Source organism: Amia ocellicauda, chromosome 15 (assembly GCF_036373705.1).
Source record: "Amia ocellicauda isolate fAmiCal2 chromosome 15, fAmiCal2.hap1, whole genome shotgun sequence".
Lineage (NCBI taxonomy): Eukaryota > Metazoa > Chordata > Actinopteri > Amiiformes > Amiidae > Amia > Amia ocellicauda.
In genome coordinates, this window is record NC_089864.1 from 11,291,081 (window position 1) to 11,310,247 (window position 19,167).

Genomic DNA, 19,167 nt, shown 5'->3' on the forward strand with positions numbered 1-19,167 from the left:
ATACATCACTGAAGTTAGTTGTCATGGAGATAAGAACTGGAAAGTACACTAGGCTGAAGCACAATGCATTTTAATAATCAGCAGAAAATGTAATTCTTGTTATTGAATGACAGAAAAATTATTTTCAAGCACAGCTGTAATCCCTTAACCACTTCCATTTAATTGATTTTTATTCATCTTTGTCACTCAGAGGCAAAACTTCCAATGCCTTTCAAATGAAGTAACAGCTGCTTCTGATTTAATCCCATAACAAATAAAGAAAATGCACTTCAAATAAAAAAATACGTCTTTGCTTGCAACTAATGAGGCTTACAACAACATGATTTTATAGAATTTCCTTTCCTCCGAGATTGTGATCCGATTACACTTTGTCAATGAGTCCTTGCACAGGTTAATAGTACAGTATGTAAAAACATGTTAATTGGGGCTGATAAGATACCAATCCATCTCCAACAAAATGACAAAAATAAATATATATATATTATTACACAGCACTCCTAACTTGTATTTACCACATCTTAATTGGGTCTATCTGATGTTGTTTGTCCACATTGTTGAGAGAGAAAGGGAATTCAGATATTGAACTGGAATGACAATAATGCGGCAACACTTTAATGTAATTGTGAACAGGTCTTGTAATGGCAGAGTAACATTATTTTTTACTTTCTTTTGGTACTTTCTTCTTTTGCAAGCTTCCCTTGGGTCATAATTTGGAGTTCTTTCAAAACTGCAGTGTTAGCTTTAACAAGACTTAAAGTTATTTCTGAAGCAGCAAACACAATTACCCGGGGCTATTACTGTATCTAGATATTACGAGGAGCAATATTACATTGTGAAAAGTTTACTTTTAGAAAACATTTGGGAATTTAAATGGCTGGCTTTGTTAAAACACAAGAAATCTGAAAAAAATAAAATCTTATATATCATTACACGGATGGAAAAAACTAAAACTGAGGATACATTAGTTCATTTAAATTCTATTCAAAGATCACATGTAGTGATCAGTGATACATCACACCACTAGAAAATGAGAGAACAATGGACTGAATAAGCTCACCAAACTCGCACAAGCCCAATGTGCTCTGACATTCCAAATTAATTCTAATGTATTTCATTGTTTGCTGTAAACTACTTCCCTGTACATTAATTCGGGCACCAAAGCAAACTTATGCACGTAACATAGGAATGCAAGTCTGCTTATTAGTATGACTTAAGAATCAATGTTTTTAAAGGTCTAATTGCTCGTCCTCATTCTGAAATAAAAGTGCTTTCATTACCGCTATGTTTGAACATTCGTGTTGATGTCAAACACTACATTCATACAAAATACAGGGAAACACTCTATACACTGATATCTATTGTAGAATTTACCATGTATCAGGTACATTTTTCAGTCACCTCTGCAAATTCCTCTGTGAATAAAAAGTACATCAACCGGTGACGGGATTAAAATCACAGTTTGGTGAATAAATATGGCGTCAAGTTTGAAGAAGAAGCTGTGCTGTGGCAGCAGCCAAGACTGTTATAGACGTATTAAGACAGGGACTTTCATGGAGGAGAGCACGGCTCCGATATTTTTTCTAGCATAATCAGCATCTAAAAACAATTGAAAACGCAAGCTGAAAATACACTAAATAGACTCCATTCTGTGAATACAGGCTTCACTTCAATACTCCTTTAAAACTACTCTATTTATTAACTTTATAAAGTACAATTTAGGTTTTTTAAGTTTTTTAAGATTTTGAATTATGTTGTGTACTTTAAATGACTATTTTCGTAAAAATCTTTTAATATCACATGCTTGTCTAAAAATCATAATATGATCTGTAGAACTTATGCGATGTGTGTTCTCCCAGCATTCCAGGCTGTACGACTGAAAAAACTGTGAAGAAGGCAGCCATCTTGTCCAAACTGTTCTTGGTGAGTCTCAACGGCTTTCTTCCCTGTGAGTATGATGACCCATTGAGTAATTTAACTACAGTCCGTTGAGCACCACCTGATGACTTTAACTACAGTTCGGTGATCACAGAAGTTCACCGGCAGGGCATCCGGTGAATGAAACAACATGTCTATCTCCAAGTGTGTGTACCATGAAAACAAATCAGCATGGAAACAAGCAACCGTGACAGTAAACCGGATACAAAAACGTTTCATCAGTATTGTGTCAATAATTGAAAGAACAACAAGATGTTCAGTCATCACCACGACCACTTCAGATGCAAGGCATGTGGATCCTGTGCTGTTTCCCAGCGCAATCAAAGGTCTATAACATTCCTATTTACTGCCTGTTACTATCAATCTGCTTGTTTGTGTGTCTGTCCTGATATCTATGATATCCCATGCTATAAAAATGGGGGGCACTGCTGTTGTACCCTTGAGCAAGGTACTGTACCTAGATTGCTCTAGTCAAATCCCAGCTGTATAAATGTGCAACTGTAAGTACATATAATATGATATAATTCCCTTGATACGGGCGTCTGCTAAGCAATATAAAACAAGAACAAACCAAAACCCATTATGATCATGATTACCACTTGCCTTGGGTACGACATGATTTCATACGCATGTCTACATAAAATATGAGAGTGTTGAAATATATCATTCACTACTCCATGTTCTGTCAAAGCCAAACGTGCATGACTTACTCAAGGACTTTTCCTAAGGCGCACCGTACAAATCTGTGATCTTTTCATGAATCTACTAACGCTGATCATTCAACAACAGTTGCCCACACAAAGCAACATTGCCCACGCCTACAACAAGCAGAGGTGCGACAATGATCTCATGATGCTCTCTGAAGCTTGTCAGGAGAATTTTCAGCACATGTAACCAAGGCACAGAATACCTTACATACTGCTGTGGATTCTTCGTCAGTACTTCACTAAATTCCCAACATTTCATTTCAAATAAAATATTTAAGACGAGGCTTTCAATTAACACCGAATCACATGCAGATATCCGTTCAATGTTCAGTAACACTTTTAATATTTTCAATATTTTTGTCAATATGATATTTCTTTGATATTAAATAAATTCTAAATAATATCAATTGCCAATGTTGTCTACTAAACAAAATATGTTTTTTATGTTTTTTATGGAGAATTATGAGTGACTCTATTTATATTTTTGTGCATCAGAATATAAAATAAAAAACAGGATAATAGGAAAGTGCACACAAGATTTATGTTAACAAAGATATAATAAAATAGTGGATTTTAAATTAGCAGTTAAAGGGTTTCAAGTTCTACCATTAAAGTGGTTCTGTTAGATTTAGAGAATCCAGGTAATGTTCAGGATTATTCAGTTTTCAAAATGGTGTTTCTGCATGTAATATTCACCACGTGCAAATTTTGCATCTCAGCTTAAATTACTCTGTTATGTTCTAACACCTAAAGTCTTCTTCACATTTTATGACAGGTCCTTGACTGCAGAAAGTGTATGCCTGCAAGGACTGAAAAGATCCCCTGTGATGCTTTTGCTCTGCCTCCTTGAAGGTAACGAGCAATTTAAATCTCTTGTTGCCCATCAACTTATACAACTCGCAAGTGCAAAAGAGAATATACAGAACTGAAATCAAATGTTCCTGGAAAATGAGACAATCTGGTTTACGTTCTTTTATTTTATTTTATTTTGATCATATTTTGTTGTCAAACTGGGGAAAAAGATTGCTACGAATTCAATCCAAAATATCTAAATTACATAGGTGCATAATGAATCTGTCAATCTTAATATGACTAAAATCATGAATGTTACTAAGAGGTAAACAGCAGACTTTGAAAATCTGAAACTCTATATCCGTGGTTTCAGGGACTTTCTGAGAAATGTTATGACATGAATTATCTCCATCAGGATTTGACTGTTGTCAGACAGTGAGTACATTTCGCTGTCTTAATAAAAAGTTGGAGGTACCCCTTAGGCCCATGTTATTCTGTGAGGTTTTTCCCTTAAACAGCTCCTTCAAATTTTGTACACATGCTTTTTTTACATTTTGTTCCAGCTCCTGTCTAGATTGGTTTAACACATTCACAGCAGTAATGAGGTTTGTCTATTATTGCGTTCATGTGCCTTTGAGCTCCACAAGGTTATTTATCTGACTTTTGTTTTTTAAAGGATACGGTTGAACAAACAGGGAATATAGCTTTGTGTTCCTTATGATAATACTAGATAGATGGCACACAGTTAGACAAAGGGAATATTTTGACAAGGATCAAGCTTTCAACAGAGTTGCTGAGAGCAACACAAATGATTTACAGCTCTCACAGTCATTTATTGGCACATTTATTATTCCTATCATGCAGGATACTCTGTACCCAAGACTTTGCAGACCAGACCAAACTCTTTAACCAAGCTCTTGTTTACAGAACCCAGTTAATTCATTAAAGACACTCATCTGAATCTTCTTCAAAGAATTCTCAGACAGTAAAAGAAATGCATGCTGTGCATTAAGTCATTATTATTAATGATTAGTGTGCAGTCAGCCTGTAACCTTGTTCTCAGTTCATGTAAGACTTACAGCTCTCACAGTTCTGCCTCTGGAAACGAGTGGTAAGGACTCTGGGAGCAAGTTTCAAGTCGGCATCTACAGTTTTTTTTTTTGACAGAATCCTTACCATTCTTTAAGGTCACAGAAGCATTGAAATGTCACACATATTGTATTATAAAGTCATACAGCTGCTTTAAAAATGCCCCTTTTTCCTCAATGAGCCACTGCCCTTTTAATGTTTTCTGCACGTTACTAAAGCCATAGTACCTCCATAGTATTCATTTCTCCTCAGAGAATAAGTATCACACTCAAAAACTGAGCTTCCATGCATAACTTTAATATGCTAATCCTTTAATCCCTTCTTGTACTTATAAAAACCTGTGGCAATATTTCTTTTTTTGCATCAACAGGTAAAAGAATAATTTTTCGCTTTTGCAATTACGCTGTTTTTTTTTTTGTTGCCTCCTAACCACTTTAACCATATCTGCAAAGAATAACCAGAATTTTTGTTTTTTAATCATTAGAATAGACTATGGCGAACACGGTGGAATTTTCCTAGCCATTTCACATGCTTAAAATGAAGAAACTGACTGTGAAGTACTTAATAACATGGCTCACTAAACTGTCGATCCTGAGGGAGCGACTGTCATTTTAATGTTTTTGATCATAACAGAATATGTAAGAAATTAGTATAAATAACTAATAAGGCCTCACAGATACATCAACATTTATAAAATAATGAAACACTACTGAGGTTTTGAACCACTTTGAGGATTTACATTCTTAAAAAATATTGTTTTCTAAAGATGTTTCCAAAACAAAGTTACAAAAATATATTTAGCGAAATTTTGAACAAGACAAAGCTCCACACCATCTAAATACTACTGTATGTCAATTAAGTATCCTTAAGAGCTTTCTTGTTGCTGCTTGAAGGTTATTTCTTAATTTGACAGGAAAACCAAAGGCCAATCAACATGACTCAATTTAAATATGATGAACATGGGGTTGGATGGTACCTTTCCTCCCCCCCAACTATATCAGCATGTCCACAAACTCATTGGCTCTGTATACGTTCAAGGACACCATTATTTGGAAATGTAGCTTATGTCCAATGTAATGTGTATTCACGATAAGAAAATCCTGTTGTCTAAAATCTTGATCCCAAGCAGAACATGTAGCATACATGAATGATCTAATTAATGTTTTGTCTGGCTATTTTCCCTTCATTATGGACCATATGGATAATAGCTTTTAATTAAAGAAAAGGCTGAATTCCACAATGCTTATCTAATCATTCCAGGAACACTAATTGTACTGGTGGCATTTAATGACAAACTGAATGAGAATACAGAGTACTAGATTGATTTAAAAAAAGAAAAAAGTTTGGCTGCACAGAATTCCTACGAGTCAGGAACTCAGATTCTGTGCGTTTCTCTCTGACAGAACGGTGCACTTACTTACTGAGAGAGAAGAATTCCCCTGAGCCGCTGCCCTACCATTGCTGGTATAAAAATTTAAACATATGATTTCATACTCTATATTTAGCACTGAGATGACTTCAGATTTTTTTAAATTGTAACCCTCTCTAGTCCTTTGGTAAATTTTTATCAGGCACATGTACGTGAACTGTCGTTGACTTTCTGTATGGAATCTTTGTGTGAATACTCGTTGTGTTGCCACTAGATACGAGTGAAGAACAAGAAGGAAACACAGAGCGAATCAAATTGGGTTCATTTACATTTTTAAATAATATTAGTAAACACAATTACCGCAATGTTTTCAATTATCAAACTCTGAAATAAATGTGGTATCATGTCAAGAGACAGCAAGACATGAATATGGAAAATGCCTCATATGTCACCACACAGTCTACAAGTCAAGATCGCAGCCCATTCCACCGGACTTGCGCCATTTGACAGTGGTTTAACCTTGATGATAAAAGCGCAGAATAGGACAAGGTGTCCTATTAATGTAAGGTAGGGGACTGATAGCATCTTTAATTAAGCAGACACGCCAAGACTGTGTAATTGCTTAGGGCAACTGTCGACCTAAGGCATGTTAAAAACTCCTTGTGTTTAAGATTAACAGTCTTTCATGTTGTCTTTTCTGTAGATTTTTTTTCACCAAGACTAGTAAGAAAGTTCGGCAAGAATCCTATTGATCTGCTCAAGGACAACAGAGGATTTTTTTGTAGGACACAGTGTGAATATATTTAATAACATTTGAGAAAAAAATACTGGCATCTTTACAGCCTCTGGAATTGAACTGTGCTCAGAATGTAACCAACTTATATTATGATGGATAACTAAATGACCTTCAAAGATGGCTTTGCTGTGTTCCAGAGGAATCTAGATAATAGGAGCTACCATGGAGAGTTTTACAAGCTCTCTAACAAATAAATGTTTCAGCTTGAAACCCATACCTTATTTAAAAATCTGTTTAATTGACAGATTTGTCCTTGTGACTTTTTAAAAGCTAATACAGCAGGCAAGAAGACTGAATTCTGATTTACAGCACGATGAACTCATAAGGTGGGTCACATTAACAGAACTGTGTTACCAAAATAGTTTACCCTAGTTTAAAGGCAAACCACTGGGTGTTTTTGTTTGGATGCTGATTCAGTTCAGCTCAAAAACCAAGTGTAGGCTGTAGTTTGCTGAATCTATTTACTACTGACATTGTTTGATGCAATCGGATCATTAATACATAACACATTTGATTACTTGTAACCTGAAAGACTTTGGAGAATAAAATAAAGACCTACATCATCTTACGTCAAAATAAAAATTCAAATAAATCCTCTGCTGACATAAAAAGCATACCATACTGGCTTATATATGGAATTTGCCAAACTATTACCTTTTAACTCTTTAAAGCAGAGCAGTCATCCCCAATTGTCTAACCTTCATACATTTGCATATGTAGTTTAGGCCAATCGTATTATCTTAATATCTATAGCTGTTTACTGTATTGATCCCTTGACAGATTTCTAAAACGACTTTGACGTCAGCTGTCCTAGTGAGGCTGTAAAGGTAACCTTGGTTTCTCTTCATTCATTTCTGGGATGAGAAGTGCTGCTCTTTTCAGGGCCCTTCACTCAACTTCCATACATTTTTTATCTTTCAGAGAGAGAAATGTTACAAGGTTATGCTTCAGTTTATGCCATATGTGGACACAGAACATACATAATAACTCCAACAGTGTGGATTATTGGTCAGGGCTCTGGACTCCTAAATGGAGGGTTGTGGGCTCAATCCCAGGTGGGGGACATTGCTTTCCTACCCTTGAACAAGATACTTTACGTAGATTGCTCCAGTAAAATCTTAGCTTGGTAATTGGATGTAAAAATAACGTGATACATTCTAACAATTGTAAGTTGCCCTGGATGATGGCTAAGGAATATAATTATCTTATCACCCTAATGATCCATCACATCTACCAAAACAAAAGACCTTCTTTATATCATCTTACACAATACATTTTATTCTACAACCCAGTTAAAGCCTTCACATAATACATGTAATACTGTTGTACTTCTGAGTGTTTAGAATTTCCTCATATTTATACACGTAGGTGTCCAATTGTACAACATTGTACAGATATCTTGCACAGATTTGGACAGATGTTAATGAATATTCAGGTCATAAACACAGACTACTCTGCTTCTCAACTATGTATGACAACAAAGTTTGATTTTGATCCTTTCAACCAGGATAAGCAAAGATGACTTGTACAATATTTCTAATATTAAACACAAAATACACATCTAATTAAGTGAATCAGGCTTAGAACCTTCTGGGAGAGAAAAGTATTGAAACCAATCAGTTTAAGTGATAATAAAATTGAACAGACCAGGTTCTAACTCTGACCAATGTGCTGTTAAAAATGTGGGGGTTGGGGTCCAGAGACTATTTTGTTTTTGCCAACATAACAAATAATATAGGTTTGCTTAAAATAAATAATACTGTGTTCCACAAGGATTGCCAAGGGAGAATGTTTATGTTGTACAAGATTTCAAAAGGTGCATCGGTGACACACAGTCATGTAAAATATTTGCTCTAGCTCCAAAGATGGGTATCATTAAGATACATACTCTAGGGAAGTAGCTATATTCACATGCAATAGCAAGAGCAAAACAACAAGCTCTAGTGACAGATAATCTGTGTATTTTTGCTGCACTATAGTAAAATACTGTAAGCCTGTGTCTTAAAAGAGGAGACTTATATTAAATACATTTTTAGAAAATAAAGAAGTATAATCTTTTTAGGTTACCAGATGTCAATTAATATATCAGAGACTGTAAAATCAGTTTTCATTAACAATTTATTTTTTTACCCAACATATGCCGCATTCCCAATTGGTTTGAAAGACTCTAATTAGTTTAATTTTGGTCGCAAGAATCACTAAATAATGAAATAACTGTAGTTAGACATTTCACGATTACTCGGTTCATTCCGCCAGTAATTGTTTACTTCCAAGCTCTCTTTACTCAGGTATTTGTATCATTTGAGCTGTTAATTCTGTTTTAATTTCCTTTAATATAAAATAGACACCATCCAGTTTTACGCTGGCGAGTGAAAACTGTGACCAATCCCGAGGGACTTGTGTGTCACTTACAACCAGGGCTGGGGACTGTAAAAAGGCAAACGTTCGGTCAATAACCTTTTTTAAAAATACATTAAAAAAAAAATCTGTCCAATTAAGGTGCTTTAGCTAATTGGTAACACGCTGCGTTCAGACATGCTTGCTCCAGGTCTCAGGGCCACGGATCAATACATCAATGCAATCAGACACCGCAGCCCTTCAACTGGGACTGACATGCAGCACGAGTCCTTAGAAGTACGACTGACGCACACATCCCCACACGTCACAACAGAGGAACAAAAGGAGAAAGTCAGCCTTTTTATCTCGAGTAGTTCTCCTAATGCGCGCTCCTCAAACCCAAAATGGTAATTTTCATCTTTGAATGTCACTAAACTACATGATTTTGCAGCAACGTATCCCTCACCGTACCTTCACAGTAGGCATTGTCTTCACGAAGGGCCCGGAATCCATCCTTGCAGCTACAGCCGGCGCCGGCCTCCAGGTTGACACAGTCTGAGTGCTCCACACAGCTGTGTCCCTCAGCACAGAAGTCATGACCTACGCATTGGAGACAAATGAAGCACTTATTACCAAGAGCAATGAGCCGTTAGGGAAACGTTTCTTGATAAGAGCATGAAGTTGTGTCAGTTGTATGCAGAAGTATAACTAATAATGTCGATTAATATTTCAAAATAATTTTAACATTTCAGGTGCTGTTCGTGTATTGGGCTATTTAAAGACTTTAAAAATATGCCTTCTTATACTTTTCTTCAAAGAATTATATCAAACAGGAAGTAGAAGAAAACAATTCAGTCCTTTCCTCAATCCTGTAATATACAAAAAAGTAAAGGTTAGCTTGATATAAAATTTTTCTATGAAATCTCTCACGAATCGGGTATAAACAAATACACCACAAAACCAACCAGTCTCTCTAAAAAATGAGGAGGAGTGTTTTGGTCTATTCATCAGGGCCACAGTAATGCTTTCTGGTCTGTCTCAGGCTCAGAACTTCCTGAACCGCTCTTGCGTGTGAGTATGCATGTGTCCCGCACAGGATCATGGTAATGGCTCACGTCACGCACGGTGTCAGCAGGTTCCAAAGTAGCCTCCTCTTGGGTCTCTGCGTGTGCACTACAATCCGTGACCTGAATATTTCCCTCTGCCAAACAAGAGGAATTGGGGGCTGCTGCCACACTGGGACGTGCTGTGTGGTGTTTTATGATATTGGTTTACACCACCTGGGGCTTAAACCACCGAGCTCCTTTGATTTGTGGCCTGAGTTGAACGCATAGAAATGCCTCGATATATACGGTTCATGGTCTCTCCATTCAAATGTGTGAATCTCTAAACAAAATATCCCAAATCTAAATATATTAAGTACTTTTGTGGCACCGATGTAATGTGAGAGATATTTAAGATCATTTTTATTGCTCTGCTCTCTCTAATGCACATTGTTGTTCATGTTAAGTTCAGCACATTTGAGTGTTTCCCAAAGGGCTGTTTAAAGATCCCTATTGAAATGTACATCTAAGGGATCCCAAAGAACAAAAGATCAGACGAACAAGTTTTGTTTTGTAATATCTGTGCCACATTTCATACAACCAAGTATTCCCTTCACCAACTAAAAACAATAGGCTGTTATTTGCATCATTTTCTGCATTCTGACATCTGACATTATTATTTTATTTTTTTAACACATGTGGTCATGTTTAAATTGGCAATCAATTTCCCAATTTAACGCAACCAAATTCCACAGATGGGATTCCTTTCTACCCCAGGCCTCCAATTTAAATAAATGCATTTTCACATTTGATTGACAGAGTTTGAGGGAAAACAAATCATATTTTTATTTGCAGGAATAATTTTTTTAACCAATTCTGAACTGATTACACCTGAAAGAAAAAGTACTGAGCAGAAGCAGGTTCTCCATTGATCCTGTAGGCTTAGCTTTATTGTTTAAAAGATAAGACAATACAATATGGAAACTGTGACTGTTGGAAAATCAAATACGACGTAGATACATTGTCAGTGAAAAGAACAGACTATTTTGTTTGTTTTTTGTTTTGTGTTTTTTGTTTGTTATTAAGGACAAAAACTTCAGTAATCCATATCAATTGTATAACTCAAATTAAAACATAATATAGTTATATTTGTAATAATCTGGGGCAAAGGACAGCAAGCAACAGAAGAAAACTCAACTGATTTTCCTGCCTTTTTTGGTAAAAGTGTTTTGTTTAGTTTTTTGCTACAGTTCCAACACAATGTCCCTTAAAAACAAAAAAATCTCATGATTTCTGAATCAGTTTTTGATGTGTGGGGAATCAAAATCAGACCATACCTTTGCAAACTTTGCAGCATCTGTCAGTGAGTTTAATCTGCTCCGACTGTAGGCACTTTAGTTCAGGGCAACCTGTAGTTTTCATTCGACGCATTGTCCTATCCTGTAGAGAAAACAATGATTGTTTTGTATTGTTATTACACACAGCACCGGTGATTTACAAGCACACTTTTAAGAACTTCACATTGTAAGGTAATGTCAAAGACACTCCAAAACATGGGTTCGTTTGCACCTGTGCACCTCAACATGAAACAAAATGAAATTAAAGAGCAAGTTTTCAAAATTCTGCTCCTGCAGACATATCTCAGCCTGTTGAGAAAGGATTGAAGCTTAATTGGCTCATTTTTAAAAAGGGCTGCAACAGTCTGTCTCTCATCTCTGTCCTAAAGCTGCAGGGTTTATAAAACATTACAAGTCATTCAGATGCAGTAGTGATCATCTTCAGGATAACTAATTTCTGTTTCAATATATATATTCACCATAGATGTACTGTATTGCGGGCTTATATTCCCATAGTATGAAATAATGATTCCTAAGATTAATTTGTTTTTTCTTGTATTTATTTATTGATATTTTAAAATCTCCTCATTCTACTGATTTTGATGGTTTCTTATACACAACTAAATATGCCAAATTAATATTACAATCCTTATAAATGAACATCTTACACAAAAAAGTGACCCATGTACGGAATTTGGGACCTACAACTGGAGACAATGAAATTATGTCTGACTGGAATGAAATAATGTCTAAAATATTGCATTCCTTTAGAAAATATTTAACATATTAAGGTAACATGGCAAATTAAAATAATAATAAAATAATACCATACCATAAAAAACAAACTGTAAAAATAACATTCAATACATTCAAAAAGTATTTAAGTAGGTAAACATGTTGGCATTCCATGTCAGAGACAAACCCTGCACAACAAAACCATGAGGCAATTGTGTGCAGTGGAACAGACAGGTCTTTCTCTATTAGGAAAATGTCACAGTGTATAAAGGCTATAGTTCTCAGGAATACAGATGTAGATATAAACACATATAATATAAGAGCCCCCATGGGCACTGGAATATTTCTACATCCGTAATGAGATTTTATATAGCATGCTGGGTAGAGGTCACGTCTGCACTCACGTACAGTTGCCATTAATTACATACATTTATACATAAGTTTTGGTTTTAATTACATGTCAGGTTTTAGGGATGTTTGTCCAGATATAACAAAACATCTCTGCAACCTTTTTTTATAAAACATTTTTTTCAAATGTGAAGCCTTTGTGTGTGCATTGTGTGTAGTTAAGGAAGCTAGTTTATTAAAAAGTAATAATAATAAAATGCATTACAGGTTCCCTATATTTAAAACCAACTATAAAATTGTACTTTCTCAGTGACATGTCTAGAAAATGAATGCACTTTTTACTTCTCCTGTAGCATAAGAAAACAATGTTTATTTACATTGGGCCAAACAGACTTTTCCCAATACAATTTATTGATGTCTAGCTGGTGAAGCCAACAACACAAAAAGAAAACAACATCCTATTAAACTTAATGCTGACTGCAGAGGTGCCTCCTGATGTTTACTGGTCTAGTAGCATGGTCAGGTGAAATACAGCACCATAAAATAAAAAATAAACCATATTATCAAATGGCAACCATAATTATATTCACTATAAAACAAACATAGAAGAAAAAATATAAACAAAAATATCCACAGCCCCATTAGCATTTAACATTTACCAGTATGTCAATGTTCAACAGTCAGAATATACTAGTCAGTTTACTAGTCAGATTCCATATATCCTCCAAAGTCAGGTATATAAAAAATAGTATATTCAGATGTTCTGTTTATAACAACTGACATGAGACACAGACTGCAGACAATATACTTTGAGCATTTATAGTCTGCATACAAATTCAACATTTAGGAGCAGATTAGGCATCTGCAGCAACTCTTTGTTTTTCTTATTTCCATAATGTTTCCTTAATCTAATTCACTTTTGTCTTTGTATCCCGTTCTGTATATTTTCCATTCATTTGCTTTAGGCTCAAATGATAAAATTGCATGTCATGCTGAAAAAGCTGCTGGTTCACAGCAAAACTGAAAGCTCCAATCAGAACTGGCTTGTTATTGTTTTGAACATTGTTAGACTTTTAAATTGGGTAAAATAGCTATCCTATTGACTTCTAAATTACTATCTGCAAACCTAACAAAATATTATTTTTGTGGTGCTATGATTTCATTATCAGAATTTTCACTTCTGGTGCGGCAGCATTTGTGACATTACTTATATGGTTCACAGTTTACACAGATATAATGTCCACCATCAATGCTTTAATTATTCTACATATTTTACTTTTAATGTACAGCATTACAACAGCCCTGCTAATTAAAGTAAGCAAGCCTGAGTGCTGTGTTCTGTCAGCACTGAGCTTTACACTCCAGGATTGAATAATTTTGTCATTTCCTATATCCTTGAAGTCCTTTTCATTTCAATCTGTCATTCAGAATCATCAGGACTGACAGTTCCACGATGGAAAAGTGGACAACCTGGTGGAGAAAACCTGCCACTCGGCCGGTTCAATCGCACATGTCAAATGCAAAACGACATATTACCAGTGGCATCTCCTGGTTTATGAACTTGATTTATGGGATGCTAATATCATGAAGTTCTGCAATGTGACAGCCCACAGCAGCTCCTGTCCATGTTACTTCCTCCACAGTATTATTCACAAACTCAATTATCACAGATTATCCTACAGCAAATCAGGCTGAAAGCAGTGTAGTCTGATTTACATTCAAATGCATAATGTATATTTAGTAGATTTTGACTTGATCATTGTTAAAACATATTATCATACAAATTATGGAGGAAGTCAAGTTAGGATGCTATCCAAAAAATAAAACAGCAGATGTGTGTCCTTCTAAAACAAAGCAAAATATATGGCATTCCACTCTATTGCGCTACAGAAGCCGAGTCCTTGAGATCATTCCAAAAGAGGGTTATGGGTAAAATGCCTCTGTTTAGATTGTAAACTATCTTATATTCAAATGTTGCACCCCACTATCCGTTTTTAAGGGGGATGATGAATGCAGCATATTGTATTTTCAACCCACTAGAAAACCACATAATAGAAACATTTTGGTTTCACTTCCAATAATACCTTCAAGGAGGTAATTTTCTTTACCTGCCCGAAACAGAACACTCTCTCAGACGTACACACAAATCAACCTTCCAGGAATTCGAGTTACGAGCTCAGACATACAGAGACGCCATGTGTAATTTTCCCATCATGCCCACTATCAGAAGTACAATCAAAAGAAAATGGCTCATATGACATGATTGCAATTCTGATCTCTAGCTAAGTTAACAATGTGGCACACTTTTAGCTTTAAACATGACTGGTGAAAAAGAAAGGAGAGAACTCTTGTATATTTTGCAAACAAATAAAACAGTTTTGCTGATGCAGAAATCAATGTCATTAATTTAATTACAGATTTGTAACTTTTTACAGCATTAAGAATGACCTGTCTGGTTATTTTCCAGCACTATGTCATAGCAAAGCAAATATTATGCCCTTTATTGACATGTCTAACTATGGTACTTCTGAATTAAAACATGTTTTTGAGTGGAAACAATCAAGACATTACAAAATTAGCTATGAGTCCCAGAGGCAAATTACTTTAAATTTCTTCTTCAAACAAGTACTTTTACAAAGTAACATCTGAACTAAAACCAAGGTAACAAATGGCTTTGGATAAAAGTACTCGTATAGTGTGCTTAGAACTAGCTACACACAATTTCACATATCACAAACATAAAATACTGCAATACGGCTGAGTATCACTTTTTAACAAGTAAAGTCTGACATTTTGATCTTCTGAACTGGGATATCAATTGTATAAACTTTAATGCAGTCTTTTTATATTATGTATAATGTATACCCCCTATACAGCAGCAAGCACATTCAGAGTTGAGCTTACAAAATTCCCAAATAACAAAGTTCAAATCAACTAAGATCTGCTCCCTGTATTATGCTAGTGCTTCAAACCCTTAATTAAACACATTTTAAAGCAATTACTTCCTTTCTTTTAATAGCACCAACTTGATTACTATGGTTCTTTCCTTTGGTTCTTAATGGAATACCCCAATATCTTCTTTTCATTTTTCTATTTACACATCTAGAAGCAAAACCTTTCAGCTGTTCTGAAGTCAGGCTGTGATCCATCAAATTCCTGAATTCAGCGCAGCAATTTACACAAACACTAGTGTTCTTATGAGATGAATAAACTAGCCTTGTAATAGTACCTAGAGTGGCTCAGAGTCAGACAGCTATCTTGTTTCCAAAGCAGTTTGCGAAAATAGATAAATACAAAGTTTAAAGCAGACTAAAATGTAACCCTAATTTGATAACTGCACTTAATATTATTGAAACATGTAGAAACACTTTATTTTATCCACAACAACACAAAAAGTTTATCTTATATTTATGCTTTACGAAAATAAAAAAAACAGAGGTTTAACAGTACCTAATGCATTATACAGCATATTCAATTTCTGTCTTATTTCCTTTTCCCATTTAATCAGAGTCTTTATTATTCAATTCCACAGGGAAATAAACCATTTGGTGGAATAAACAGCTACACAGATCCTTCAAAAATGCAATTTTGTTCCGTTTTACTGAAGACAAATGATAGATAATTCGTTGTTTGAACACTGTTATGTTTACAAAATATCAGTGTTGGGCTTTGGGATGATAATGGGAGAAAACTGTTCATAATGTATTGATCTGTACACATAAAGGTTGTTTGCAGACTTACTTAACTAATTAAATGAATATAAAGCAGTGACACTTGTTATATTCTTTAGTTTTCCTATCTAACCATATGGTACCTCAGGTCGGATTAAAAGAAAATGTTTCTTGATGGCATTTTTCTGTTTGCCAGAGGCTTGTACATCAAATAACATGAACACAGTTATAAACGCCTATAAAATGACTTATTTTAAATAATTGGCCTTAGTTGCTTGATACAGCATTTTACATGTATATAACCACTAACAAAAGGTATAAAATATTTTCTCAAATAAAAATATATTAATTATAGTCTCTAAGCAACTGTATACAGCAGTATCTGAGGTTCCAAACCGCTTTAAAAAGCTTGAGATAAGATTCTACATTTTCTGCAAGGATTAATATCTGAGAGGCTTAGCTCATGAGCTGCGATAACATTATCAATTGTGCATGTGCCAAAAGATTGAATATGCACTTTTATTCAAGCAAGGAATAGATATTGGCAACACTTCACTGCCGTTAAGTAGAGAAAGGGTTTTGGTAAGAATCACTTACTCTGCATTCAAATAACATGCACTTTCCGGACGACTCAAACACGGCCTGCTTTTCTCCATCTTGAAACATCTTGCCATTGAATAAGCAAATCGCTGAAAAACAGACATTAAACAAAACAATGAACAAAGAGTCAGCATTGAATGATGGGAATAAATGCAGATGTGTCTTACTATATTACTATAAATGTTTTTGAATATGCTTCCAATACGTTAATCTATGATGTTTTCATTCTCTGATTAACATTTTCCTGCGACATCAGATCACGTTGCACACAAGCATATGTAACTTTTACAAAATGCATCAGTGTACTGTAATTATGTTTATATAAGGGACTATGGGGACACTGGTAAATTCCTCCAGATTACTTTCATTCCAGTGACAGTAATGCTTTTGCTGTCACAGATAATTTATAATTTAGTGTTGTTTACATTTAGCATCTATTCATTGCAGATCACTCTTGACTGATCTAAATAAAACCTCCCAAACCAAATCCCAGGCATGACTTTCTGTGTGATTCAGTACAATTGTAAGTGAGTGGCTTTGGTATCTGGTATTTGATATGTTTATGAAAATATAAATCTGATAAATAAACCCTATATACAATGGAAAATACAGGCAAAAATATGTGTCTTTTCAAATCCTTTTTAATTTATTTGCATTTGATTTGGGTATCAACGCATTTCGCATAAGCTTGAGATTGCATTTCCCATAAGCTTGAGTAAGAGTGCATCACATTGGCTAAGCATCCACTGAACGGCACTGGGGAGGTGACCTTTGAACCCCTCAGGTTTGGCCCACAACAGTGACTTCTGAAGAATAAATGTTTTAAGGACCACCACCACAAACAAACAAAAATGCCATTGGTTCTGTCTCAGTTGTCTTTCTATCCTGTTTCAGTTGTGTATCTTGACACATTTTCCAGCTCTGTTTTGAATGATACATGAATATGCAAATGTCTCTCCATCAAGAGGGGTGTTGTGCAGTAGCCTAGCGACATACTGATTGCTTCAGCACTCCAGCGTCACTGCGGCTCAGGGGGGCTCTGCCTTTGTTAGTGCATGAGTGCAAGTGATGCTTAAGATTTGGCAATTTGAAGAAAACCAAAAAGTGCTTTACTCACGCTGGCACTCCTGGCAGCATGTGCCTTTTACATAAGCAGGAGCCGAGTCCGAGGAGCACTGCAGAGGAGGGCAAGACAGAGTCTCGCACTGAACGGTGCCGTTCTGGAAGAGAACACACACAAATCACAAGTTGAATATCCACACCTCTCCCTTAATGATTCATACAAGATTTTATTTTGTTTACCAAATTATTTATCAGAGCGTTTCATCACAGTTCAGGAGGTTATAATGTGGGAAATCAGTGAAACCTTCCCGACAATCAAAGTTCAGCTGGCACTGGTTCTGTTTCAGAGAATGTGAACACTTGAGTAAATACTGTTTAACTCCAGACTGACAGATCGCAAATGTGTGGTGTGATTGCTGTCCATCAACGCTCCCCAAGGAGGTTGACAGAGCTTGAGCTGGTTTGTAAAGAAGAATGGACCCATTTTTGCCAAATCTAGGTGTGCACAATCGGTAAGAGACCAATCCCAAAAGACTGCAATTGCTGCAAAAGGTGCTTCCACCATGTATGAACTTAAAAATAGTATTGGGACATTCAATAACATATCTGATATCTCCATAGTATTCAGGGTAGGACTTCAGTGATGTGTGCAGTCGGCTGTAATTATAAAGAAGCTTGGCATTTAAAACTGTCTGATTTGGCGATGTGTATTATTGTCTTGACAGCTATGTGAAACACATGTAGACCTGGATTACAATCACACTTCGAGGTGATTTAAGTAGAAAGGACACAGGTACAGTGAAATAGGGTTTAAAGTAAAGAAAATATGTGTCTGCAGTTATATTTCAATATTTAGTTTGTATACAAATAATATATGTACTTCTCAGACCTACTATCTTGTATTTATATACAGTAAATGCCAACTGTCCTGAATTTTGCACTTCATCGGACATCTCAATTCTCCGGTTTACGAAGAAGGTCTACAGAAACGTTGTTTAACTCATTAGTGTAAGCATCTGGAACTCCACATGAGTTATGATGTTTTTTTAGTTAATATCCAACAGATGTGAAGTAAACATGAATTTATGACACTATCAACATGCACTAATATGATTTCCCTTATTCAGCATTATGTCATTACACAAACTATTTAAAATAACTGATCAGTGGAAAAATGTTATGTTATTCCCATTGGTACAACTGATCTTTGTCTCGTTCAGTGACTGCATTGCTTTGTTAGATTAAATATGACGACTGGTTTCAATAAAGGCATAATTTAATACATCGTAATGTAGAACCAGAAAATATTTCCTCACTAAAGTCGGGGGCTGTCAATTTATTGATAT

At 35.5% G+C, this 19,167-nt stretch overlaps 1 protein-coding gene across 1 annotated transcript in view; it reads right to left on the reverse strand.

Moving 5' to 3' along the window:
• Positions 1-19,167, reverse strand: part of nell2a (neural EGFL like 2a) — an 89,626-nt gene that overhangs the window by 52,687 nt on the left and 17,772 nt on the right. Inside the window, exons 9-12 of the mRNA XM_066724098.1 lie at positions 17,877-17,979; positions 16,757-16,848; positions 11,406-11,508; positions 9,497-9,625 (exon numbers count right to left, since the gene is read on the reverse strand). Coding sequence (XP_066580195.1) covers positions 9,497-9,625; positions 11,406-11,508; positions 16,757-16,848; positions 17,877-17,979 — 427 coding nt within the window. The remainder of the gene's footprint in view (positions 1-9,496; positions 9,626-11,405; positions 11,509-16,756; positions 16,849-17,876; positions 17,980-19,167) is intronic.